Source organism: Leucoraja erinacea, chromosome 10 (genome assembly GCF_028641065.1).
Source record: "Leucoraja erinacea ecotype New England chromosome 10, Leri_hhj_1, whole genome shotgun sequence".
In the NCBI taxonomy this organism is placed as follows: Eukaryota; Metazoa; Chordata; class Chondrichthyes; order Rajiformes; family Rajidae; genus Leucoraja; species Leucoraja erinaceus.
In genome coordinates, this window is record NC_073386.1 from 10,332,748 (window position 1) to 10,360,051 (window position 27,304).

A 27,304-nucleotide genomic window follows, 5' to 3' on the forward strand; every position below is an offset into this window, starting at 1 on the left:
ATAAACATTCTAAAATAACCAAAGTTAAAACACAAAACTATTAACACACATCATCTCCTTCAATCTTGCGTCAATTATCAAATCTGGATTTTCTTCACAATAAACTGTCTTCTCTCTCTCCCCCCCCCCCCCCTACACTGGACCACAACCCAGAGAAGAAAATGTACAGGCCAGTGCAGCAGATTCTGCAGCTCATAAGTTGTACAGGTGGTCATACAATCTATGAGAAAAGACAATGTTATTCCAGTATCGCTATTGACCCAACTCTGGTCTGGGGTGATGTCCACACATTTGCTTCACACACAGGATATGAGATAGGCATCAGCAAATAAAACCCTGGCCCAGTTCTCCACTTAACTACACCCAACAGAAATTCCAATAAAAAGTGGTTAGGTCAACCTTGTTCCATTACTAACGACCTTAATGTGCTAAATCGGCTTTTAGTGGTACATGCCTTGTTGCAACTTGCCCAACTGAGCTAGAAATCCACAGCCAAACAGCATCAGGTGGAAATAAAAATAACAAGGAACTGCAGGTGCTGATTAATACCAAAGGGAGATACAAAATGCCAGAGTAACTCAGCGGGTCAGGCAGACTCTCTGGAGAAAATGGTTGGGTCACCTATCCATTTTCTCCTGAGATGCTGTCGACCCGTTAAGTTACTCCAGCACTGTGTTAATATCAGGAGAAAATTTGTTTGGCATGGGCAATTGCAGCATTGGATTTAGACACAGAAGATGGCACATTAAGGATCATTTAAATAATTTGTTGCTCGAAAACTACAGGCAAAGTTCTTGGATTTGTGTTCAGAAGCTTTTCTCCGTGCAAATCAGTGGTTAATACTGCCACAAGTTATTCAAGAAGCTACATCGTGATGGAGAGGGGTTGGGGCGGGGAGAAGAAGAATTTAGATATTGTTAAGTTAAGATGAAGCTAAATGATGATTTTCTCATTTGGTTATCTTCCGACAAGACAAGCTGACATTACAAACAATCCCAATACTGAACTAAGGACTTGCTTTAACTGGGAAGTGGTATGGTCAACGTGTCACGGCACAAATGTGGATAAGGCAAAGAGCATGCATGGGTTTAAAGGGAAGCTGGACAAATGCGTAGGGAATGACATGTTGACGTTATTGAGACAAAATGCTGGAGTAACTCAGCGGGACAGGCAACATCTCTGGAGAGAAGGAATGGGTGACGTTGCGGGTCGAAATCCTTCTTGAGACCAGTCTCGACCAGCAACGTCACCCATTCCTTCTCTTCAGAGATGCTGCCTGTCCCACTGAGTTACTCCAACATTTTGTGTCTACCTTCGATTTAAACCAGCATCTGCAGTTCTTTCCTACACACTTGGTGTGGTTGAGGGTGGCTTTCACGCAGACTGCATCGAACAAATAGACCAAACGACAGTCACTTTCAACCGACCCAACTCTGCACAGAATGTGGACTTGGTGGGCTGAAGACCCTGTTCCTGTGCTGTAAGACAAGGGAAGCAGCTGGGAATTACAATGTGCCTGCCCCCCCCCCCCCCCCCCCCCCCCCCAAGAACTCTAAAACAGAGTTCCATTTTCAAATTAAAGTGTAGCCACAGCCCTTTAATAGATCAAAAGGAGTTTATTTATGATATTTAATATCTTGGTCATCCCAAAAAAATCTTTTTTTTTTTTTTTAAATCAGAATTTCTCCTTTTCTAGGGAAGAGCGCTGCAACAAGCATGCCTTAAAAATACTGAACCTTTGACACACTCATTAAAGTCCTGGCAACTCCATATGTATTCAATAGATGCAAAGGAATTTACTTGAAACCTGGGTTTGAAGATTCTGCACGTATGCCAACAAAGGCTCACAGTTCTAAAGGCATGGACAGTGTTTAAAGTGCTGAAACGAGTCTTTCTTTGCACGTGAAAGTTTCACAAATGAAATATGAAAAATGAGTTCATCAAAACCATACATTATATATATATATATATATCTTGATTTGATTCTGCCTTTAAGCACTGAAACAAGTGCAAACATCAAGGACTGCATTTAATACAAGTGGAGATGGAGCAGTTGACAGAATATTACTGTTGCAGCCAGATCAAAGTTTGCACCACACTCAGCCCCACTGTAGACATGAGGCAGCAATGTTACATAAATACATTCCCTCTCCTCAGGAGTATTAGCCCGGTCAGTGAAAGACTTCAGAACAGAAACTAGGGGTCCATTTTAAGTCTGCTATACAATACAAATAACATTGCGTCATTATTCTGATAAAGAAATTATCTTTAGTACCTTGGAAAAATATCTACCCAAAAAAACTAAATGAACATCTTGTGGTTATTAAATTGGATAATGTGGAAACTTGCTCTGCTTCAATTGCCTACCATGTTTCCCACATTACAACTCTGATAACACTTCAAAATGACATTAGAGCACAGAATTCTGAAAGGCACTACATTAATGCAAGATCTTGAGAAGAAAGAGCTTGTGCTTATCATATTGAACAGGTATTACTAAAAATGAGGGGTTTTCTTGCTTATAAGACCTTACATTTTGTAGAGCATTAAAAGAAAGTTCTGATCAAAATTAATGCCCCATGTTGCATTGAATGTAAAAGTGGCAGAGATATGCTCGGTCTGGTTTCCAATCATAGGGTTTTAAGATTGGAGAAAAAATTGCTTTTGACCAGATATTTACTCAGGCAATTGCAGAACTACTTTTCAAATTATTCCAAAACTAGCACTTCTCACCAGAGAAAACATTCACCATCAACTTTAAATAGTAGCATTTAGATTACGTAGGAGTATGTGATCCTAATGATGTGATTGAAGTTAACTGTTACTCTCCTGCTGACATATGGCTCCAACCTGGGGCCGTCTGGCAAACTGACCTATTCTCCAGAAGATAGACACAAATTGCTGGAGTAACAGCAGGTCAGGCAGCATCTTTGGAGAAAAGGAATAGGTGTCGTTTCTGGTCAAGACCCTTCTTCGTCAACTTCTTCAGTAGGGTCTCAACTGGAAACATCACAGATTCCTTTTTTCCAGAGATGCTGCCTGACCCGCTGAGTTACTCCAGCATTTTGTGTCCATCTTCGGTGTAAAGCAGTAACTGCAATTCCTTCCTGAACACTTACTATTTTTCAACCCATTCCCTTCTACCTCAAATACCATGGCTCTGCAAACTAACTTTTTCCCCTGAACATACCCAACCCATTAACCCCTCTCCTACTGAAAGACACCTCAAAATCACTGTCCATTTGGCCCCTTCCAGTGAAAGAGCAAGTATTTCAGTTGAGTTAGTGGCACATGTGCTCGGGTAGATACCCAGGTGGTGCAGCGGTAGAGTTGCTACCTTACAGAGCCAAGGACCCGGATTCGATCCTGACTACGGGTGCTTTCTGTCCGGAGATTGTACGCTTACCCCGTGATCTGCGTGGGTTTTCTCTGGGTGCTCCAGTTTCCTCCCACAGTCCAAAGACATACAGGTTTCTAAGTTGATTGGCTGGGTATAATTGTAAATTGTCACGAGTGTGTGTAGGATAGTGTTAATGTGCGGGGATCGCTGGTCGGACTTCGGTGGGCCGAAGGGCCAGTCTCCGTGCTATATCTCTGAACTTATCTAAACATACAATAGAAAACTGGTATTCACTCAAGGAATCTAACATCAATACAAAAGACATTTCCATCTCGGAAAGATTCCATATATTCCATAAACAGGACACACACACACACAACCTATTCACACCCCATCATTGCTACAAGTGTTGGACTTTATTTAAATGTCATTAAAAATGAAACATGCATCCATTTTGCATCCTCTGGGTATTGATTAGCCACAGCCACACCTGGTCTATCCTGCGCGTGTCCCTCGATTCATCCAAATCACGCTTTCATGTCACAACCTCTGCCAAGGACAATGTGTTTTTACAATAAGTATTTTACTTGTAAAAGCCATGGGAGTCAGGGGCCCCGGTCTGAAACAGGTGACATCACTTGCCAGTATAAGTGGTGTAAAACTTTCATCATCTACATCCTGCATCAGATATTAACCATCGGGCAAAGGGTGTAGAAGTGTGAAAACGCACACCTCCAGATTCAGGGGCAGTTTCTTCCCAGCTGTCACCAGGCAACTGAACCAGCCGGCAAGTGTCCAACCAACAACCAGCAGTGCTAAGCTATTATCTACCTCATTGGCGACCTTTGGACTATCTTTGAACGGACTTTTACCTTGCACTGAACGCTATTCCCGTTATCATGTGTCTGTATACTGTGGATGTCTCGGTTGTAATCATGTAGCGTCTTTCCGCTGACTGGTTAGCACGCAACAAAGGCTTTTCGCTGTACCTCAGTACATGTGACAATAAACTAAACTCAAGATAAATACAAAACAAAATTCATCACAATGTCATAAACTTTAAATACACCAGCACAAGATTCTCAAAATAATTACATCTCAAAAATCTGTCGTACTGCATTAAAGTAAAACATTAATATTTTATATTTAGGTGGATGGAGAGCAAGACAATAAAGGTTAAAACAAAGTTAAAGCAATATTTAAATCTGAATGAACACTGCCTAAATTACCTGCAAGTTTCTTGAGCTTTCCTAATGATTAGAAGTGCAATTTTAAACTGTTTGCATTTAAATACTTAATATTAACAATTTAGTGTTGTCATGATTTCCACAATGAATCAATAAGGAAGTAGATTGCTTGTAGAACTGAGAGCTCCAGAATTAGCAATGTTACACAACAGCTCTGAAGATGATGTGGGTCATGTAACTACTATCAGTCAATCCATCTATCTGGTTTGTATTGTTTCATTCTAACACGGCAGCAGTTTTTAAATTCCATTCGCTCTACTCTATAATCAGGACAGCACAGTGATGCAGAGGTTGGGTTGCTGCCTTGCAGCGCCAGAGACCCGGGTTCGATCCTGACTATGCGTGCTGTCTGTACGAAGTTTGTATGTTCTCCCTGTGACCACATGGGCTTTCTCCGGGTGCTCTGGATTTCTCCCACGTTCCAGAAGCGTTCCAGGTTGGTAGGTTAATTGGCTTTTGCAAATTGCCCCTGGTGTGTAGGATGCGAAATTGAGACAACACGGAACCAGCATACGGGCGATCATTGGCTGCACGGACTTGGTGGGCTGAAGGGCCCATTGCGCGCTGTATCGCTAAAACCAAAACTAAAGATGGGGAAACAAATTGTCAACGCATATTAGCCTGGGAAGCCATCCAACATTCAACTATACAAATGCAGGCAAGATTTTACATTTTTAATATATATTCTCAAGAAAGAGAATTATAGCATAATTAAGCAATTTAATCTTTCAGCCCACATGACCTAATGTCTCTGCAAACCCAGGCAGAGGCTTCTGAAAACAAACTATTGAACATGGTGGAAACCTCAAATATAAATAACAATGGAAACACTTAGCAAGTCAGTCAGCATCTGTGCGGAAAGAAAGATCACAGCTTAGCCAAAATGTCCTTCTAGCCAATTTCTTCCCAAATGTGGCCACAATCAAACATCGCCAACTTCTTAAAACTCAACATGAGATAGATTCAGCTGGCTTAAATGTCCCGTTTCCTTCTATTTAGTACTGAAATAAATAACTTTGTGTATCCCAACTGATGCTCAATCTGCAGGGATCACTTATTTCCCCACCTCTGTCAAACTTGCAGCTCTTCAACCTTTCCTCCACAGATCCTAGCATTTTCCAGACTCCTTCATAGCAGAAGAATTTTAACTGCATTCAATCTCAAATTACAATGGGAAAGCCAGATGTCACGTAAAGATGTGCAACTCCATCCCTCACAAGTTCCTCAGACGGAGACGTCACTACAAGCCACTTTCTCTCCCTATGCCCCAGCAAGCCATCTCCTCTCTAGTCAATCCTGGCCAAAGAATAGATTTCTGGATGATAAACATCTTGCATTGTATCCCCATTACCAACACCTCTGGAATACCAATACCTTTCCCCAGCGGTGTTTTTTCCACGGCACATGCATCTTCGATCATCATCAAGTCGGCACAGAGCAACAAGAGAGAGCCAGAGGTTGCTCTTGATGAATCAGGAATGACATGAAGGGGTAGACAATACAAGGGGAAGAGGAGACATTTAGCAGAAAGAATTCAAAGCAGGTGCTGAAAATAAAGAATAAAAGCAGCTCTCAGAGTTTGAGAGGAAAACATTTGATTGTTATTATACAGACTTGTTTGGGAGCAAATTCTAAGTCGTGCCACGTTACTATATTTTGCGTTGGGTGATACGCAAGTTGTTTAAAAAAGTGTTGTTAGACACTATACCGCCTTTTTCATCCCCCTCCCACCCCACACTTTAAACTGTACTTTAGAGATATCGCACGAAAACAGACCCCGCGGGCCACAGAGTCCACGCCGACCAGCGATCACCCCATATACTAGTCCTATCCGACATACTGGGGACAATTTTACCGAAGCAATTAACCTACAAAACCTGTACATCTTTGGAGTGTGGAAGGAAACCGGAGCACCTGGAGAAAACCCACGCACGTGGTCACAAGGAGAACGTACAAATTCCATACAGACAGCACCTGAAGTCAGGATCGAACCCAGGTCTCAAGGCAGCAACTCTATTGCCGTGCCACAGTGCATCCTAACATGCTTTTTGAAGAAAATTATTAAACATTAATTATACTCCATATGGGTTTCAATCGGAGCAAAACACTAACTTAATCCTGATCTTTCGCAGATGTAAATATTTGACAGATGAAAGGGATTTTCTATGAACTTCTGAAAATTGGGAACCGATTTGCAATCTAATCAATTAACCAAAAAGACAAGAGGTGGGGATTCAGGTGGTTTAACGGAAAAAACAAATATTAAAGGTTTTGAAATTTTCTTTAAACATTTTTTTTTTTTAAAATGCCACTGGAATAACTAAAGTTCAAAATGACCTTTCATTAAGGCCAATGATATTTGATGCTATTGAGCATTGTATAATGGAAGTGTCATGCAGCTCAGTAAAGAATTTGGAATTTACTCTTGCCAGATTTTTGGGTAATAAACGCTTGTATTCGCATCTCAATGACTAATGCCTGTGGAATATGAACATGAACCTTTCCAAGACTAGATTTTCCATTTGCGCGTCTCACAGTAGCTTCTTTTATCATCGACAATAACCAAATTGGAGAACAGCACTGGTAATATGTCACATCAACAATGTTAATATTTAAATAGCGGAAATTGAGCAAAAAGATTTTTTTCACATGAGCTCACAATGGAAAAATTTAGTCTGCTTTACCCTGGGAGTTCTGGATTTGGGCCCATTTCATTCCGTCTATTTTCCCTTTCAGCCGTCTGACAGTGATTAAAAAAAGACTTTCCCTGAAGCAATCGGCAAACAAAAATCGGAATAGTAAACCTCACGTGGACCTGCGAACTCCAGCAACTTTTAATTTTAGAATTGTTGAGAAAAGGCGTCGACCGATGTGTAGAAACGCAGACCCAACTTAAGTCCCACAAATCTGGCCATTTTATTTGGTATGTTGTTCGCCAAAAACCAATGCAAGAACTTCGATAGTAATGGATTGACAAGGTCACATGGAAAAGAGAAGTCTCCAAGGTTTCTTCCAACATCAGACTAAACAAATACATTCACAGCCAACAACAATGGGAGAGTAGCGTCTTTTCCAAGTTTCTTCTACGTAAATGCATCCAATTAAGACAAAATATACAGCTCAGAAAGCAGCCATGCAGCACATTAAAGCTATTCCAGTCATAAAGGGCTTGAGACTAATCTCGATGTAGTTGTGTTTATTGTCACGTGTACATGAAAACTTTTTGTTACATTCTAACCAGTCAACGGAAAAACAATACGCGATTACAAACGAGCCGTCCACAGTGTACAGATTAGATACATGATAATGGTCTTAAAGGCCTCTCCCACTTTCACAACCTAATTCACGACCTCTGCCGAGTTTGCCCTCGACTCATACTCGCAGCATGGTCGTCACGAGGTTGTAGGAGGTCGTAGGTAGGTCATAGCAGGCCGTGATGCTTGTCGCAGGTACTCGTGGCATCAAGTAGGTCGGGGCATTTTTCTAGCATGATGAAAAATGTCCACGAGTAAAAAAGGTTGTGAATTAGGTCGTGAAAGTGGGACAGGCCCTTTATTATTCATTTCGTTGTCTCAAATTGAGACAATGACAATAAATTTGAATACAATACAATACAATACTCATGGGCTTTGCACCCTATAACAATATGAGGTGCATTTGCTGCACCATCACTTATTTGGGCTGCAAAGTCCAAAATCCCTGTTCCAATCCAGGAAAATAAATCCCTCCCCCCCAAGTCTTCCACTACTTTCCTTTGTGGAGAGAAGCAGGCTCTTCCTACTTTTGCTATGAATCTTATACAATGTGGTCACATCTCCCCACGGCCTTCTCAGTTCCAAAGAAAACAACCCCAGTCTCAAACAATCCTCCTTCATAAATGAACTTCTCAATTCCTGCCAGAATCCACAGACTAAGAGCTCAAACCGGGAAGCCCACACGGATCACTTAGTCGGAGGGTGTGGCACCATCAACTACAATTCCCGAAACTTGCAACGTACGCCCTTGAGCAGCGCGAGTCCTTTTCAGCGCCGTTTGACCCAAACCAATACAATACAATACCATTTGTTGTCATTTGAGCCTCAGTGAGGCTCAAACGAAATTCCGTTTCCACAGCCATACAAACAAATTACAGACAATTTCCTACAGACATACACACAATTTAATTCACACAAACATCCATCACAGTGAACCCACTGTGATGGAAGGCAAAGTCTTTTCTCTCCCCTGTTCTCCATGTCTCTCCCGATGTCCAAGCCCCAGGCGGGCGATGATAAGCCACACGGCCATTCTAGGCCATGCCGGGCGATTTACGGCCCCGCTCCCGGTCTAAAAGTCACAAAGTAGGAGCCCCCGGCGGGCGCTGGTATGTCCCACGGCCATGAAGCCGTGCCGGGTGATGTACGGCCCTGCTCCGGGTCGTTCCAACCCCTCGACACGGGTTGGAGATGTCACGTTGCGGGAGCTCCGGGAAGCGGTCTCTCCCCCGGGACCCACGGGCTCCCGATGTCCCAGTCCACCGGACCTGCGGCTGCGTTGCTGGAGCCTCCGAGCCCCAGGAGTCGAGTCGCAGCAGCGAGTCACCACCGCTCCCCATGCTCTGAGGCCGGCCAGCCCCACCATGGTGAGTAGTCCTCAGCTCCGCAGTCTCCCGAGCCCCCGGGTCGTTCAAGCTAGAGGCCACTCCACGGTGCTAGGCCCCAACGACAACGGAGACCCAACAGGGAAAAGGTTGGGTCTCCCGGACAGGGAAGAGATTTTAAACAGTCCCCCCGCCCCTCACATATACACATTTAAAACCAGTATTAAAAAAACACCAACACTACATTTAACTAGACAAAAAATTAAAAAAAAGACAGACAGGCTGTAGGGGCCGCTGCAATGGGTGAGTCGCACCGCCAAACTCCTTAGGGTCAATTAAAACATTTTAAATGCCAGAAAGTCAAATCTGCTTTAATAGATTCTTGTGATCCTTATTTAAAAAACACGTTGCCTTTCTGTGCTACACAAAATTAGTTGGGTCCTATAGTTTTTTTTCAAGTGATGCACAAATTACTGACCTCAGTATTTTTTTATCTCAATCCCTTCTGCCCAATAGTACTTTGCTAAAGAAGGAATATCTCAGGTGCTTGAATGTCTAACCTTATTCTTTTCAGACATCTTGGATGTTGAAAATTCTTATCAACAAGGAAAAAAACTTGAGCATGCTAAGTCAGGGTGCATTTTATCTCTTAGTGTACATTATTTTTACTAATACTTGGCAAGCCTCATCAATCATCGCTTTAGTTGTGGCAGAACTATTGCATGTCAGGAGAAAGATCTCGATCCGAAACATCTAACCATATTCTCTAGGGATGCTGCCTGGCCAGCTGAGTTACTCCAGCACTTTATCTTTGGTACAAACAGTATCTGCAGTTCTTCTCATCACATGCCATTTATTTGTCAAAAATGTTTTTTGGAAAGTTGTATTTTAAGTGTTTCAGCAAGAGGCAAGCTAAAGATGTCCCATAAAGGAGCCAGCTTGAGTAAAAAGACAAGCCCTATGGAAATGTTGAGCCAGGCAGAAAACTTGTAAGTATTCAAATTCTAAAGCAAGTTATGCAGGAAACTTGGAAACGCATTGTTCTCCTGCTCCAACCTCCACACGCTCTTGCAACAAAAATAAACAAACCATCCGCCTTGCTAATATGTACAAAACACTCTGTGAAACTCAACATTTGATAGATTATTGCTATTGAGGGAGTGCAGCGTAGGTTCACCAGGTTAATTCCGGGGATGGCGGGACTGACATCTGATGAAAGAATGGGTCGACTGGGCTTGTACTCAATGGAATTTAGAAGGATGAGAGGATATCTTATGGAAACATAAAATTCTTAAAGGATTGGACAGACTAGATGCAGGAAAAATGTTCCCGATGTCGGGGGAGTCCAGAACCAGGGGGTCACAGATTAAGAATAATTTAAGTATAAGGGGTAGGCCATTTAGGACTGAGATGAGGAAACACTTTTTCATATAGAGAGTTGTGAATCTGTGGCAGAAGGCAGTGGAGGCCGATTCACTGGATGTTTTCAAGAGATTGTTAGATTTATCTCTTAGAGCTAAGGGAATCAAGGGATATGGGGGAAAAAGAATCCATTTGGCCCACAATGTCCATGCCATCCCTCTGGAATCCAGTCCCTTCAGCCCACAACACCCATACTAGCACTCCAGAAAGCCCCTTCCCCACTGGCCACCAATATTGGAATTGGTGGAGAGGTGGAATATTGCGTTGGGCGACCAGCCCTGCCGTGTGAACATGGGACCCATTGGGTCTAGTATTCTCTATCTCTTATCTGGTCACCTCACATTCAAGTCATTTAATAGTTTTAGTTAAAAGAATTGAATCCCAAATTAAATACATTCCATCAACTTTCGTTCTCGTCATTTAAAAGAAATGTGTATGTTTAAGAACAAACTGGATCAGTTGTGGCACTTTTATTTCAAACACCTGACTGAGGTTCACAATCAAGGTCCGAATCTAAAAGGCAGCCCTTTAGAAAGGCTCCAAACGTGCCCAGACAATTATGGAGGTGCCCGTATAAATATCTCCAGAGAGAACATGGCAATTGCAAAAGCTCAATTCATATCCTGTTACACTAAATATCATAAAAGCATCTTGCCCTTTAACAAAGCAAGCTGTGTTACATCTTGTACTGCACCAGACTGTGTCCATCTTGCAAGTTTACAAATAAAACATATGCAATTTAATACAGTGACGTTTAATGCATTTCCAACCGCCTCATAAATGGACACATGCCCTTTGAGGTGTTGCTGGATAAATTATCCGCCTTTCACAGTTGCCAGCAGACTACATGCAGTTTTAAAATCAAGAATAGAAAGACAATCTCCAGACTGAATTACCTTTGTAGGTTAAGGTTGACAGCTGAAGTAAGTTTTTCCACTCTCAAGAGTTCTTGAGACATATTGTTAGTATGGTTCCTTGCAAAAAGGCTGGCAGGTGTCCAAGGCAAAGAGCCTGTAACCAGCTGTACTGATTAGCAATGGACTAACATGCAATTGTTTTTAATTAGTGCAGAAGAAGCCATCAACAGTCACGGCGTGATTCATAGCTGCTGCTCATCCGCAGTTTACTAGGACACTGGTCATTTGAAGATTAAATATACCAAACCCATACATCTGGGAAAAATGACCATCAATCAGATAGCCAAGAACAAAGGGAACTAGGTTGTCAACATTATCTGTATTTCCCACACCAAAATACTAAGGTGTGCAAGAGAATTCCTCTACTCTCAAAGCTGCAGAAAAGCTTTGAACCAACGATTACCAAATGCACTGGAGAGAGAAGCCACCTGTGCATCCAAAAAGGGCGGCACGGTGGCACAGCAGCAGAGATGCTGCCTTACAGCACCAGAGACCATGGTTCGATCCTGGCCACAGATGCTGCCTGTGCGGAGTTTGTACATCCTCCCCGTGACCACGTAGGAGTTTCCCCAGGTGCTAATAATATATAGATTTTGTCCCTAGTGTGTAGTTTATGCTACTGTAACGGAGATTGCTGGTCGGCGGGGCCTCGGTGGGTCAAAGGGCTCGTTTTCACGCTGTATCTCCACAAACTAAACTAAACTAAAAATTCCACGTATACATTTGAGAAGCCAGAGCGTGGAAATGTTAGCAAGAGTACAACTGCAAAATCACTATCGTGGAACCATTCAATTATTTTCCTCCACTTATCTAAACAAAAACCTCAAATTACAAAAAAAACCCACCTGGGCTGAATTCATAAGACAGAGACTTATGAATGACCTGATTGTGGAAGATTACGCAAGAGGCACAGATGTGGTAGGTAGTTTCTTCCCAGCCGTTGTCAGAAAACTGAAGGGATCTCTCATCAGTTGAAGTGCAGTCCTGACCTGACCTCATTGGAACCTTTGAGCCATCTTTAATCGGATTTCAATGTTATATCTTGAACTAAAAGTAGCACCCTTTATCCTTTTTTTGTGGACTGCGGATGGGTTGACTGCATTGATATATCATCTTTTCTTTGACTGGATAGCAAGCAAACAAAAGCTTTTCACTATACCTTGATAAACAAGACAAATAATAAACCCGAAACTAGTTAGAATAATTCCCCATAATAAGGGTATTTAAAAACAAGAGATCACAAGTTTAAAGTGAGGGGAACACGCTATAAAGGGGACTGAGGGACACTGAGGAGGGGGTAGAATCAGCTTCAATCATCACATCTCTAAGAGACATTCAAACAAGCATTTGAATAAGCAAATCATAGAACAGACTCTAATACGGACAAATGGAATTTGTGTAGATGGACAAAAAGGCAGCATTGATGGGCTGAAGGGCCTGTTTCTATGTTGCAAGACTCCACGTTGTATATGCCAAGTTGAATACCCACCAGCTGAGATTTCACTGCAAAAGTGACCCAAACTGGCTAGTGAGCCTGAGGAACTGAACTGTGAATTTGACACCAAGCAGCAATGAATAAGAGTTCAAATCCAAGAGTTTAAGCAAATTTGCACCGTCATAGTGTATAAAATAAAAACTCTTTACTGCAGTTTGTTTACTCTCAACCTGAAGACAAAACTTGGGGCTTTCCGGGTTTCCGGCCCGACTTACAGAAATGTGACCTGATGCAGTTTCTCCAATTTTTAAAAAAGCATTTCTCAAAATAGTTACAACAATGAAATGTTTTGTAGTATTTATTAATGATTCAATACAGTATACATTCGATTGGTTTAATTATGGCAAGTGTTGGGGAGTAAATATTCAATGAAAAAAAAAGGAACCACAGCAAGTATACGCAGAGCATCATGATAAAGAGTAGCTGTAGAAAATGGACGCTTGGCTGATTGAGTCATTGGCTCACAGACGGTCCTCAGGGATGGAACCAAGGAACTGTCTGTTCTACTATCACTTGTACAGCAACGTCACTTTGTAAAATATGCCACATCACCTCACACTCGGTACAGACGCTTTTAAACCAAAATGTTAAACAGTATGGATGTTCAAAAATCCATTTTGAGACCCTCAGACTGCCTTTGAACAGACTTTCCTGGCTTTTTCTTGTTGTTCATATGATTCCCTTTATTGTGTATCTGTACACTGTAAATGGTTCCATTGTAATCATGTATAGTCTTTCCGCTGGCTGGTTAGCACGCAACAAAGGTTCGTCACTGTAACTCGGCATACATGACAATAAACTAAACTCAAACTCAAAAAATCATATGACAATTTTCCGTGGGGGTGCCACAGCTGGTCAAACCGCTGGCTCCCAGTTCCTGCAACATCGGTTCAATCCTGACCTCTGATTCACTCTTACACTTTCTCCATACTGATCCAGTTGCCTCCCACATCCCAAAGACATACAGGATGGTAGATGAACAGGCCAGCGAATTGTAAAATGTGAGGTGGTTGGTAGAATCTAGACGAATTGATGAGAATCCAGTTCAGGGATAATTTAGTGGGGTGGAGTGGAGAAATGGGATTGCCCAGAGAGTCACTGTAGACTCGATCAGATGAACGGTCTTCAAGATCATAAGGAAATAGGGATTTTTTTTTAAAATATGAAAGAGCACACTATTCTTGTAGTAAATGAGCCAACATTAAACCTACAACTATTGCAACACATTAACTGGTACATTTATTTAATTTGGCAAAGCCCCCTTGCTATATTTAGTATGTGTGTCAGAGGTTATGGGAAGATGGCAGGGGAATGGGGTTGAGAGGGAAGCATATATCAGCCATGATTGAAGGGTGTAGTAGACCTAATGGGCTGAATGGCCTAATTCTACTCCTATAATTTATGTATGTGTAGGCAGTTATATTGGTCCTCTTAAACGTAAAAATAATAATTAGCGATACCATAAAAACCCAAATTAGTCTGTGTCTTTCTTGTAATAATTTCAGAAACATACTTTTTCGACATTGCCTCAACCAAACAAAACAAAAACAACACATTTCATTTTCTACATTTAACATTTTTAAAACTCATCACGGTGTTTGGCCTATGGGAAATGTGCTGGAGAATCAGAGATTAAGAGAACTAATTTAAAGCTCCGTCAAAACTTCAGGCTAAGAACAGGCTTCTTCTTTTTTTAAGTGGTAAAAGTTTCGGGAGGAAAAGTGCAAAGAAAATTAACTGAACACAAAAGGCATAATTTTCACCGTCTTTCAAATGTATTGAATGGTGGAATGTGTTTTAAGCTCACTACGCCTCAAACAATACAAGCTACTCAAAATTTAGTCAGTATAAGAATACCAACAGGAATCTATTGTTTTCAATCTGCTTCTGGCATCCAACTCAAAGTAGTAATGGAAAATTCTGGAACCCCACAGACACAAGAATGGTGGGTGACAGGAAATATAGGTGGGAGTGCCCAATTCAAAATCATTTACATTATAATTTAAACCCAGGGTTTCACCATCTGGAAACCCGATCTGAGACTGTAACCCGATGATAATTCCTAGTTAGTCCTTCTTTTGTAACATCAAACAAGAAACGCCAAACGGATCCTCTATTATAGATTTGACAATACTCCTTTGGGGTGATTTATGACAAGTCTCTAGATTATTATAAAGTCAGACATGTGTTTTAAAAGAAAACCAAATAAAAGACCAAATGATTTAAACAACTGCAGAAGCTGACGCTGAGTGAGGTAGCCTTGCATTTATGTAGCATCTTGGACAACCCTGGCCAACTATCAGACAAGTACAATCTAAAACGTGGTCACCGTTGTACTGCAAGAAACACAACAACCAAACGTGCAGGACCTCAAGTAATCTGCTTCAGTTTAGTTTAGAGATACAGCACGAAAACAGGCCCTTCAGCCCGCACCAACCAGCGATCCCCGCACACTAACACTGTCCTACACCCACTAGGGACAATTTTACATTTATACCAAGCCAATCAACCTACAAACCTGTACGCCTTGGGAGTGTGGGAGAAAACCAAAGATCTCAGAAAAAACCCATGCAGGTCACGGGGAGAACATACAAACTCCACAGTCAGCATCCGTTGTCAGGATCGTACCTGGGTCTCTGGCACTGCAAGGCCGCAACTCCACCACCACATCGACTACAAAACAAATTTTGACAACATGGCAATCCAGTGATCAATGAACTAGTACAAAAACACATGTTGAGTTTTGTTCAAGAGAAATAATATTCTCTCCGAAAGAAGCCATCAAAAATGTTATGATTTATCAAATTATTTTTCATCCTTTCTGCTCTATGAGAGATGTGTTTATTTATTGTTGTCACAGGGTACAATGAAAATTGTACAATGCATTTCTTTGCCTGCTGTACTGTAAAAAATAATTATACATGGGTACAACAAGCCATCCACAGCACAAATATAAAGGGTAAAGAGAGCTTTGCGAGTGCAAGAAATGCTGTTGTTGAAAGAGAGATTTAAAAGAGTGGAACGATTGTAATGGATGATAGCAGATCCTCTACTGGAACAAGCGTGCAAAGTTGCAACTCATTCCATCTTCAAAATGGTCATGTACATTTATCTTTCCTCTACACTTTCCCATGTTGGACATTGAATTTGGAACCGTTCCAGCAGTTCACGACAGTCTTCACCACAGTTAGTTGGCAATGGTTACGACTGATCCATGACTTGTCAGCAGTTAGCATGAACAAGACCAAGAGGGACAGTGTTGGCCTCACCTTGAAACAGTGCCAGATAAAGGACAGAGCAGATAAATCCTTAGGTTGATGACTGTGTGTAAAAGGAAGATGGATCACAACTACACAACAGTCAAGTCTGAAAAAAGGTCCCGACCCAAAACGCCACCCATCCTTTTTCTCCAGAGATGCTGCCTGGCCTACTGTTACTGCAGCACTATCTCATACGTGTAGGAAGGAACTGCAGATGGTGGTTTACACCGAAGATAGACACAAAAAGCTAGACTCCAGTCCGAAGAAGGGTCTCAACCCGAAATGTCACCCATACCTTCTCTCCAGAGATGCTGCCTGGCCCGCTGAGTTACTCAGGCTTTTTGTGTCTATCTTGTGTTTATCATATCTGTAGTTCCTTTCTACACAACATACTGGCTGTTCTGGGAATAGAGGAATGGAATCAGGCCAGTGCAGTTCCGTGGAGAAATAAATCAAGACAAAATGATCACTTTCCAGATCATCTCACTGGTGCAGGGACGGACAGAAGTTGCACTGGAGAGATCCCATCAGTTAATGTTGTGAAAGGGTAGCCGCTGAGTGCGAGTGAGTGAGTCTCAACCACCAAGTGCAACACTACCAGTGTTTTGGAGTACATCGCAAAGGGAAACAAACACAAACGTAATATCATTGGAGTAACGATGGCGACATTCAATCCCAAATTTTTGATCTTATCATCAAAACAGTTGCACGACACAAATGAGTGCCAAGTCCTTATTTCTTCTCCTTCAGTTACGAGAAGGGTTCTGCAAATCAGCTTACATTAAAGCTTACATTCCAGATCCAAAAGAAAGGAAATCAGTTTGCAGTCTGTTTTCCATTGCGCACATTACCAATGCTGCCAGAAACAGACGTGTCAAATCCTGCAACTTCCACAATGGTTTATTTGGTCTTTCAATGTTCTCTTTAATATATCAACTGCATAATTGGCCACAAACAGGCTGTTGTTAACTGGCATAGATAGAGTGGATGTGGAAAAGATGCCTCCACTGGGGGAAGAGTCCAGGATCAGAGGTCATTACCTCTGAATTAAAGGTGGCTCTTTTATAAAGGAGACGAGAAGGAACTTCTTTAGTCAGGGAGTGGAACTCATGGCCACAGAGGGCTGTGGAGGTTAAGTCAGTGGATATTTTTACGGCAGAGGTAGACCCATTTCTGGTTATCAAGTGTTATGGGGAGAAGGCAGGAAATTGGGATGAGGATACAGAGATCAGCATTGATTGAATGGCAGGAGTAGACTCAATGGGTCGAATGGTCGAATTCTACTCGTATAACGTGAACTTGTGTGAAACAACTCAAAAACAAAAAGCTGTCTCCCCTGGAATATTGAAACACTAATACCACTCCCACAATACTAAGATGGCACAGCAGTAGAATTGTTACCTGACAGTATCAGAGGCCCGGGTTCAATGTTACGGGTGCTGTCTGGGGAGTTTGTACATTTTCCTAGTGACCTGCGTATGGTTTCTCCAGTTTTCTCTCACATGCCAAAGATGTACAGGTGTGCAGGCTGATTGGCATGAGGAAATTGCAAATTATCCCAAGTGCGTGTAGGATAGTGCTAGTGCACGGGGATCGCTGGTCAGAGTGGACTCAGTGAGCAGAAGGGCCTGTTTCCATGCTGCATCTCTAAACTAAACTAATACCATGCTCACAGCAGGTTAGGGGAACAACTTATGGGAACCAGCATGGAAGAAGAGGCGAGGACCAGCAGAGATCAGCCATGGTCATGTTGAATTTAGGGCAGACTCGAGTGGATTAATGGTCCACCCGTGCTCCTATTTGCTTGGACTTCGCTCAAGAGTGAAAACTTTGGCATTCCACTCTGCTACCATCGAGCCGCGGAGCCTGTGGAGCCGTTGCGGACTTACCTCCGTGGAGCTGGCCGGCTTCGGAGCGCAGAGCGGCGGTGGCGCGTTGCTGCGGCCTGGCTCCGGTGGATGGTGACACCGGGAGCTCGCGGATCCCCGGTGGGCGGCTGCTTTGCGGGGCACCGGCAGCGGCGACTTCTCCCGCCCGAATTGCGGGGTTGAGAGTGACCTGGAGGGGGCCCTACAACGCCCGGTGCGGCCTTAATTTGCCGCGGACTAGCGCCCGCCGGGGGCTTCGACCTCGACTTCGGGAGGGAAATGGAATGCAGGGGAGAGACAAGAACTTTGCCTTCCATCACAGTGAGGAGGAGAGCCACTGTGATGGATGTTTATGTGAATAGTGTTGGTGTGTGTTTTGGTTCTTTTATTGTATGGCTGCAGAAACTAAATTTCGTTTGAACCTCATGTGAGATTCAAATGACAAATAAAGGTATTGTATTGTATTGAGTGGTACACCGCGGTTCAAATCAGTGATTTGATTGGTTTTGTTACATAAAACCTTGCTTCAAGGACTTAAGTTCAATTTATTTAAGAAGGAACTGCAGATGCTGGAAAATCAAAGGTAGACAAAAGTGCTGGAGAAACTCAGCGGGTGCAGCAGCATCAATGGAGCGAAGGAAATAGGTTTGGCCCGAAACGTTGCCTATTTCCTTCGCTCCATAGATGCTGCTGCACCGGCTGAGTTTCTCCAGCACTTTTGTCTACCCAAATTTAATTTATTTTCTTCAGTGTGATTAGTATATTTATTCCTGATATACTAATCACTTTTTTACAAGTTCATAAGTTATAGGAGCAGAATCAGGCCCATCTAGTATACGCCACCATTCAATCATGGCTGATCTATCTTTCCATCTCAACCCCATTCTCCTCCTTTCTCCCCGTAACCCACGACAACCGTACAAATACGATACAACTTTATTCATCCTGGAAGGAAATGCCCCTAATCACCCGTACACCATATGGATGAAGTCAGGAAAAGAGTCTTTCTTTGCGACATCTGGAATTATTACTGCCATATGGCATTCTTCTCTTCTGTTGATGACAGAATCCATTTCCCCGATGGTTCATACAAACGTCTGGTCTTTGATAGAATTTCAATATGCCCATCAACAATTTAAGGTGTTCAAAATGTTTTATTCTAAACTGCAAAAGGGAATACTCGCAAACAATATCAAAAGGTTCAATATCAATGTGTTGCTTAAAGATCCAGCAGGAATGCAACATGTCCAGTCCCACACTCCAACAATAACCCCGGCATACAACTCATTTGCTTCACCTCTCCCAGAAAAACAGCTATCGTCACTTTAGAAGGGCAGCACTGTAGCTCAGCGGTAGAGTTGCTGCCTTACAGCGCCAGAAACCCAGGTTCGATCCTAACTACGGGTGCTATGTGCATGGAATTTCTATGTTCTCCCTGTGACTGCCTGGGTTTTCTCTGGGTGCTCCGATTTCCTCCTGCACTCCAAAGATGTACAGGTTTGTAGTTTTATTGGCTTCTGTAAATTGTCCCCAGTGTGTTGGATTTTGCTGGTGTATGATGCGATCGCTGGTCTGGATCAAAAGATTGGGTAAAAGACTCCGTTTCACTCCTCCCGAAAGGTGTGGACAATAAGAGCCAATGCTGAAGAAGAAAGCTGCATGCAAACAAAACTAATTTATTTTAAGTTTGGAAAAATAAGGCACCGCAGATCACTACTTATTCAGTTACTGTATCTTTAATGCATCATATTACAGACCGTCAACAGGAAGGAGAGGAAGGTTTACAATTACCATTCTAATCATACAACGTACGTCTAACCAAAAACGTACAGGTTTGGAGGTTAATTGACTTGGTAAAATTGTAAATTGTCCCTAGTGAGTGTAGGATAGTGTTAGTGTCGCTGATCGCTGGTCGGCATGGATTCAGTTAGCCAACGGCCTGCTTCCGCACTATCTCCAATCTAAACTAAACTTGGAAGACTGGGCAATGTTCTTTGAATGCGCTAAGTTGACTTATAACATACACACTATGTATCCAACTCCTACCATCATCTTCTGGCCCATTAGTTATTGTGGAAGTAAATGAAGTAAAAAATGATAACAAAACCCAAATAACAAAATTGTGCTTTTTAGAAGCAGAGCAGACCACTACCGCAGAACAGGTATAGGTATAATTAGAATTAAAATATACTAAATGAAAATCCGAACTGCTGGAAGAGAGTGAGTGTGTGTGTGTGTGTGTGTGTGTGTGTGTGTGTGTGTGTGTGTGTGTGTGTGTGTGTGTGTGTGTGTGTGTGTGTGTGTGTGTGTGTGTGTGTGTGTGTGTGTGTGTGTGTGTGTGTGTGTGTGTGTGTGGAGCGGTGAAAGAGAATACTGCAAACACTCAGCATGTCAGGCAATATTTGTGCAGAGGGAAAACAAGTCAACTTTTCGGGTCAATACCCTTTTTTGCACGTGGAAAATGAGAATATAAATGTGCTTGGAGTTCCAGAGATTGGAATGTAGTTGAGAGAAAAGGGAATGTCTTTGATGATTTGTGCTATAAAACTTTCAGAGCCACCCAGTTGAAAGAGGGCAAGTAGAAAAAATAATAAGAACATATTGGAACTGGGGTGGGCAGTATCCAGTCTGAAAAAAGCCAAAAGATCCAGCAGAATCAATGCAAAGAAAAGAGGAGTTTATGGCAGATGTCATAAAACAGGAAAGGCCTAGTTTCTTCGATTTATTGAATACAAATCTTCTATCCCAAAGTTATGTGCCCATGGTATTACAGGGAAGTCACTAGCATGGACAGAAGATTGGCTGAATGGCAGAAGGCAAGGATTGGGAATAACGACAGCCTTTTTCCTGGTTGGCTGCTGATGACTAGTGGTGTTCCACAGTGTTGGGTCCACTACTTTTCATGATGTGTATTAATGATTTGGATGGTGGAATTTATGACTTTGTGTCCAAGGTTGCAGATTACACGAAAATGGGTGGAGCGGCAGGTACAGCCTTGCCGCTCCAAAGCAAACGGAACTATTTTAAGTCATGATGGTGCTCTTCAATGAGTCACTGAAAAGTTTATCTCCACATGTTTAGAAGCATTTACTGCATTCACCTTGAAGTCTCAAGAAGCCAATGTATTCAAATATTCCACCTTTTGGGCTGAAATATTAGACGTGGTTGTGGTTTACAATCATTCGCATCACTCAAATAACCAGTGAATAAAATGCTGTCTAAATACAGACTGGCCCAACCATTCAGAGTTAAGCCACTGCCTGCTTTTGGCCCCCATTCATGTAGGGTCTTGTCTTAATTGGGTTGGAGAAAGGGTAATGGATGGTAAATGTCCTTTGTCCTTTGGGTAATGGATGGAAACACCCAATGCACCAACAAGCTGGTTTCATAATCATTCCTCAGATGAAGACATACAGCTGAATTTTTTAACTGTGGCAACGCAGTAGTTAATTGCGATTGCCCCAAGCTGTTGTATGATCCCAAGTTTCCAGAACTCAACCAAATATTAACGCTGCTTGATTATTGGCACTCTCCGTCCCTCTCTCTCTCTGATACAAAAATACAGCTGGCTACATGGCATGAGAAATGACCACAACACACACTAAAGAACACAAACGGAACAACCAGAATGGAGATGAGTCAATGAGTCTTAATTGATTGAATGAAAATGAAATTTGCAGCTGTTTTAAGTGCTTTCTAATTTCATGGAAATTAGTAAAATACGCACCTGTTGTTTTTTCTTTAAAGAAACCAGATTCTGGCAAAGTTGCAGGATAATTTTAATTTCTTGAACTACATTTGCGATATCCTATATTTGATGTTTCTGTTTGCATACAGAAAGAATAGAATGAATAACGCACATGTGCGTGTGTGTGTGTGTGTGTGTGTGTGTGTGTGTGTGTGTGTGTGTGTGTGTGTGTGTGTGTGTGTGTGTGTGTGTGTGTGTGTGTGTGTGTGTGTGTGTGTGAGAGCTTTCACTCAAAGCTTTTATAGAAAAGCAAACTAAATAATATTGGCAATCAGCTATCTTGGAGAAACGACAGCATGGAAGCAGTGCTAAGCTCAGTACATCTTTTGTCCATTCGACTGGGAAGAATAAAATACTCAAATGGCAACTGGAATTAAAGCAGATTTTCTTTCCACCGCCAAGCGCATAGAGGTCTCTTGCATACTTTGATTTTCAATAATGAATAAAATAGCAGGCATCAGTAAATAACTTTTGCTGTTATGAATGAGGGCATTATTCAATCCAATTTGTGTTACCACATGGTAATCACTTATCTGATAATGAGCACACAAATCCAGCACTCCAACTTCTTCCCGTCTACCAGCCATTATATCTTGATGCTTTCAATTTTATTTGTTATCATTTTTGTTATGAGCTTATATGATATTCTTACATTTGAAGCCATTCATGAGCCCAAACATAAGCACCGAATGGTACTAAGGATTTAGGTCAAGGTTTTGGGCGGCACGGTGGCGCAGCTGTAGAGTTACTGCCGTACAGCGCCAGAGACCAGGATTCGATCCTGACTACGGGTGCTGTCTCTATGGAGTTTGTCCATTCTCCCCGTGACTTGCGTGGGGTTTTTCGGGCATCTCCGGTTTCCTCTCATACTCCAAAGAAGTACAAGTTTGTAGGCTAATTGGCATTGTAAAAAAAAATCATGTAATTGTCCCTCATGTGTGTGTGTGTGGGATAGTGCAAGTGTCTGCGGGGTCGCTGGTCGGCGCATACTCAGTGGGTCAAAGGGCCTGGTTCTGTGTTGTATCTTGCAACTTTAGATCAGCAAATAGGTAATATTACAGAAAATTGCATTTTACAGTATTCTTTGATGTGAAATCATTACATTTCAACTCGAGCTGGAGCCAAAGCAGCATTTATTAAAAGTGCAAGAGGCCACACAACCTGAAAGCCACATTTAACAATGGGTCGATCTACTATACTGAAGAAGGGGTGCGTTTCTACACCAGCTGGATCTTGCAGCTACATCGACTCAAGAGGAATCCTGGCACTGCATCAGTAACATTTGACCACATAATTGCGAGTCTTGCAAAGTATCACAGCCTCTTAAAATCTGATCCTTCAAACGTACACTATGTCCCACTGGCGTTTCGAACATTCCTCACATTACAAATGCAAGAGCAGAAGGAACGCAAATCTCCATGCAAAAACAGCTCAGCAGAAATGATGAAAGCACGGTTGGGTGCTCATTAGAAGAAGCCAAATTATGCAATTAAATCCTCAAAATGTTGTGTCAATTTCACAAACAGATCTCAACGCTGTCTCTGGTACAGGAAAGGAGTAACAGTAAACTTATTGTGACAAAGTAGTAAACTCCCACTTTCCTCATTAAGAAAAAGTGCTGACCAAAACATTTACGCTGGGTAATACATTCCATATTTTTAACACCCATAACACTGTCTAAATTAGTCAAGATCTATCTTTCTTCCTAAAGCACTTAGTGGTTTTGCCTTTTTCAGTGCTATTAACTCGCTTAGTTTCCCTCCCATCCTGTACATGTCAGTTTGCTTTGTTGTTACATTTGCCCAGTTAACAATGATCTATTCCACATTTTCCTTGTTATCCATTCCCTTGTCCTGTTTTCACAATTTACACTTCCTTATCTAAGTATCTCCCTCTCCCAGACATCAGTCTGACTGAAGAAGGGTCTAAACCCGAAACGTCACCCATTCCTTCTCTCCAGAGATGCTGCCTGTCCCACTAAGTTACTCCAGCATTTTATGTCCATCTTCGGTTAAAACTAGGATCTGCAGTTCCTTCTTACACATGAAACAAAATGGCTTTTCTGAGATGGAATGTCATAGAACTGAAACATAGTGCTACCGCCAGGATACAATTAACATGAAAAGTGATGCAAAAGAAAAGAAAGATAGCAAAATGCTCATTTGGAACAAACAATTATATCAATTATAAATGAAAATGCAATTTTGGTTTCCTAATTTGGAAGCAGGACATTGTTGCTATTGAAGGAGTGCAGCATTACGGCGGCAGGCGCGGGCACACCGCGACGCCCTGTGTCTCCCTTTCAAGGGAGATGCTAAAAATGCATTTCGTTGTCTCTGTACTGTACACTGACAATGACAATAAATTGAATCATTTCATTTCATTTCATTTTCATAGGTTCACCAGGATAATTCCCAGGATGGTGGGACTGACATGTGATGATAAAATGGGTTGCCTGGGCTTGTATTCGCTGGAATTTAGAAGGATGAGAGGAAATCTAATAGATACATCAAATTCTTAAAGGATTGGACAAGCTAGATGCAGGGAAAATGTTCCCGATGTTGGGGGAGTCCAGAAACAAGGGGGGGGGGGGGGGGGGGGGTGTCACATTTTAAGGGGTAGGCCATTTTGGACTGAGATGAGGAAACATTTTTTCACCCAGAGTTGTGAATCTGTGGAATTTTCTGTCACAGAAGGCAGTGGAGGCAAATTCACTGGAAGTTTTCAAGAAATAGTTAGATTTAGCTCAGGGCTAAAGGAATTAATGATATGGGGAAAAAGCAGGAACGGGATACTGATATAAGATGATCAGCTATGGTCATATTGAATGGCTGGCTTGAAGGGCCAAGTGACTGATTCCTGCACCTATTTTTCTATGTATCCAAAGACAATAAATCAAGAGTTCCAATAAGGGGCCACAAATAGGAAATAATTCCCTTTCCGCAGATGCTGTCCGACCTGCTAGGCTTTCCCCAGCATTTTCTGTTTTGTACAAGATCAACTAGATCAAGATAAGACACAAATGCTCGAGTAACTAAGCCGGTCAGACAACAACTCTGGAGAAAAGGAATAGGTGACGTTTTGGGTCGAGATCCTTCATCAGGCACGATATCTCATAAGTAATAGGAGCAGGATTAGGCCATTCGGCCCATCACGCTGACCAGAAACTTCACCTATTCCTTTTCTCCAGAGATGGTGTCTGACTCGCTGAGTTACTCCAGTTTTTTGTGTCTATCTTCAGTTTTTAACCAGCATCTGCAATTCCTTCCTACACTAGATACTAGGCCAGTTATGTTGATTTCCTGGACTCGGAACAATGGGACTTCATTTATGCACCTTACTGGGGACACCAAGGACAGTTTCCTTCAAAAACGACTTTAATAACAGCCTCTACATATCGTCTACATACAAATTATAAAAATGTAAGCACAGTTATCATTAAATGCGTTAAGCAATCAACAATCACTACCTTCCTTTCTCATATTAATTGGTAATCTCTGCTGAGCGGTATGAAATAGTTGGGAGTTATCTTGGAGATTACTGTTATTCAAAATGATTACAGTCCTAGATATTAAAATTGAAATTGGGGATCTGGTATATTTTTCCCCCAATTGCCTACTTTGCCACTTATTCATTTATTGTTGAGAATAAGCATACAAACAAGATGTTTTGGTGCCACAGAAGGCAGTGGAGGCCAATTCACCGGATGTTTTCAAAAGAGTGTTAGGTTTAGCTCTTAGGGCTAAGGAATCAAGAGATATGGATTAAAACAAACAGGAATGGGATACTGCTTTTAGATGATCAGATTGAAATGAGGTGCTGGCTCGAAGGGACGAATGGCCTATTCCTGCACCTATTTTTCTATGTTTCTAAAAATTATTGCAACATCAAATACTCAATGAACAATGGTACTCATGGTACAATGAAATCAAGCAACATCACCAACCAGCTACTTATCTTTCGCAAGCACACAGTTTTAAAGCAGTTATTTAATCGCAAGTGCCATGTAAGAATGTCATTGTTCTCTCTGGGACATGACAATAAAACACTCTCGACTCAATCAATAATACCAGGCTGGCGGCAGACAATAGCAAGAGTACAACATTTACTATTTACTATCTGCATTAAATGCCGCGAAACTGCAAGAAATGTTGACCAGTTGATAAAAGAATTTGCACAGGGCTCTTTCTACAAATTTCAACTCTTCATTCAAACTGCGCCGCTGCTCGATGCTACACAAAGGCTCCCCATCCCCCTCCCCCTCTTCTCTCAATTCCTTCCTCTGGGATTCTGCTGAATAAGGAGAAAAAATATATATAGGAGAAAAAAACCCACACGTCGACCGAACCGGACTCCCTTTCCCCAAGGAGTTCACTTCAACATCAAAGGACTCTCCCCCCCTCTCCCTAAACAATGAGACCACAAACCAGGCGACCCTGGAAAACTAAAAGCGCCTCCGCCCCAAACCCCACAGCATTTTAGCAACGCTAGAACCATCTAAAAATCAATAAAAACTTTAAAAACACACACACACAAAACACACGGACCACCGTCATCTTTCGAAGTTTTAACAATAAAATATAACCTCTTGCACAAGATAAAATAAAGCTCACTTCATAAAACCTTCCCCCCTCCCCACACACACACACACACACACACAAAAGAAACAAGGGAGTTTCAATCCGTGGTTTGTCTCTATTTTTTCAGATGGGACTCGACCCGAAACGTCCCCATTCCTTTTCCCCAGAGAAAACTGACTGCCCCGCCGAGTTACTCCAGCATTTCGTATCTATCTTTGGAGTTTTTTTGCCCCCCCATTTGTTTTTACCTTGTTTCGTACTTCGGCGGTCAGACCGTACGCGGGACCTTTGTTGAAGTGAGCCATTGTGTTGTGTGGTGTTGTGTTGTTCGCGCAGAGACTCGGCTCGGAGTGAGAGCGGTCAGAAGCCACCAGCGTTGGAAGAGCTCGGATCCGCTGATAGACCGACTGTCTGTCTGTCTGGCTGTCGGACACAAGGGAACCCGACGGCGAGGGTGGAAAGGCGCTGAAACCCGGACTCTCACTCTCTCTCACACACTCTTTCTCTTGCAACCTTCCTGCTTGCAGTGGGAGCGAGATGCGAACCAGCGCTCACAATCACAATGGCACCGGGCTGGCGACAGCGGCCGCCTGACCTATTGCAGGAACAGCCAGGCCAATGGGATTCGCAGCCTTTGTTTCACCCGAGAAACCCCCACCGCTGATCAGCGCCCCTCCCCTTCTCCTTTCCCCTCCCACCTTCTCCTTTCCCTTCCTTTCCTCCTTCTCCTTTCCCTTCTTCCTTCTCCTTCCCCCCTCCTTCTCCCCCCTCCCCTACCCCCCCCCTCCTCCTCTTTACTCTTCACCTCTCCTCTCCTCTCCCCATCCCCCCATCCCCCTCCTTCTTCT

The 27,304-nt window shown here is 42.4% G+C and overlaps 1 protein-coding gene across 1 annotated transcript in view; it reads right to left on the reverse strand.

The window, feature by feature from the left end:
• Positions 1-27,045, reverse strand: part of LOC129700775 (calponin-3-like) — a 52,194-nt gene extending 25,149 nt beyond the window's left edge. Inside the window, exon 1 of the mRNA XM_055641465.1 lies at positions 26,705-27,045. Coding sequence (XP_055497440.1) covers positions 26,705-26,761 — 57 coding nt within the window. The 5' untranslated portion in view covers positions 26,762-27,045. The remainder of the gene's footprint in view (positions 1-26,704) is intronic.
• Positions 27,046-27,304: the final 259 nt, after the last annotated feature.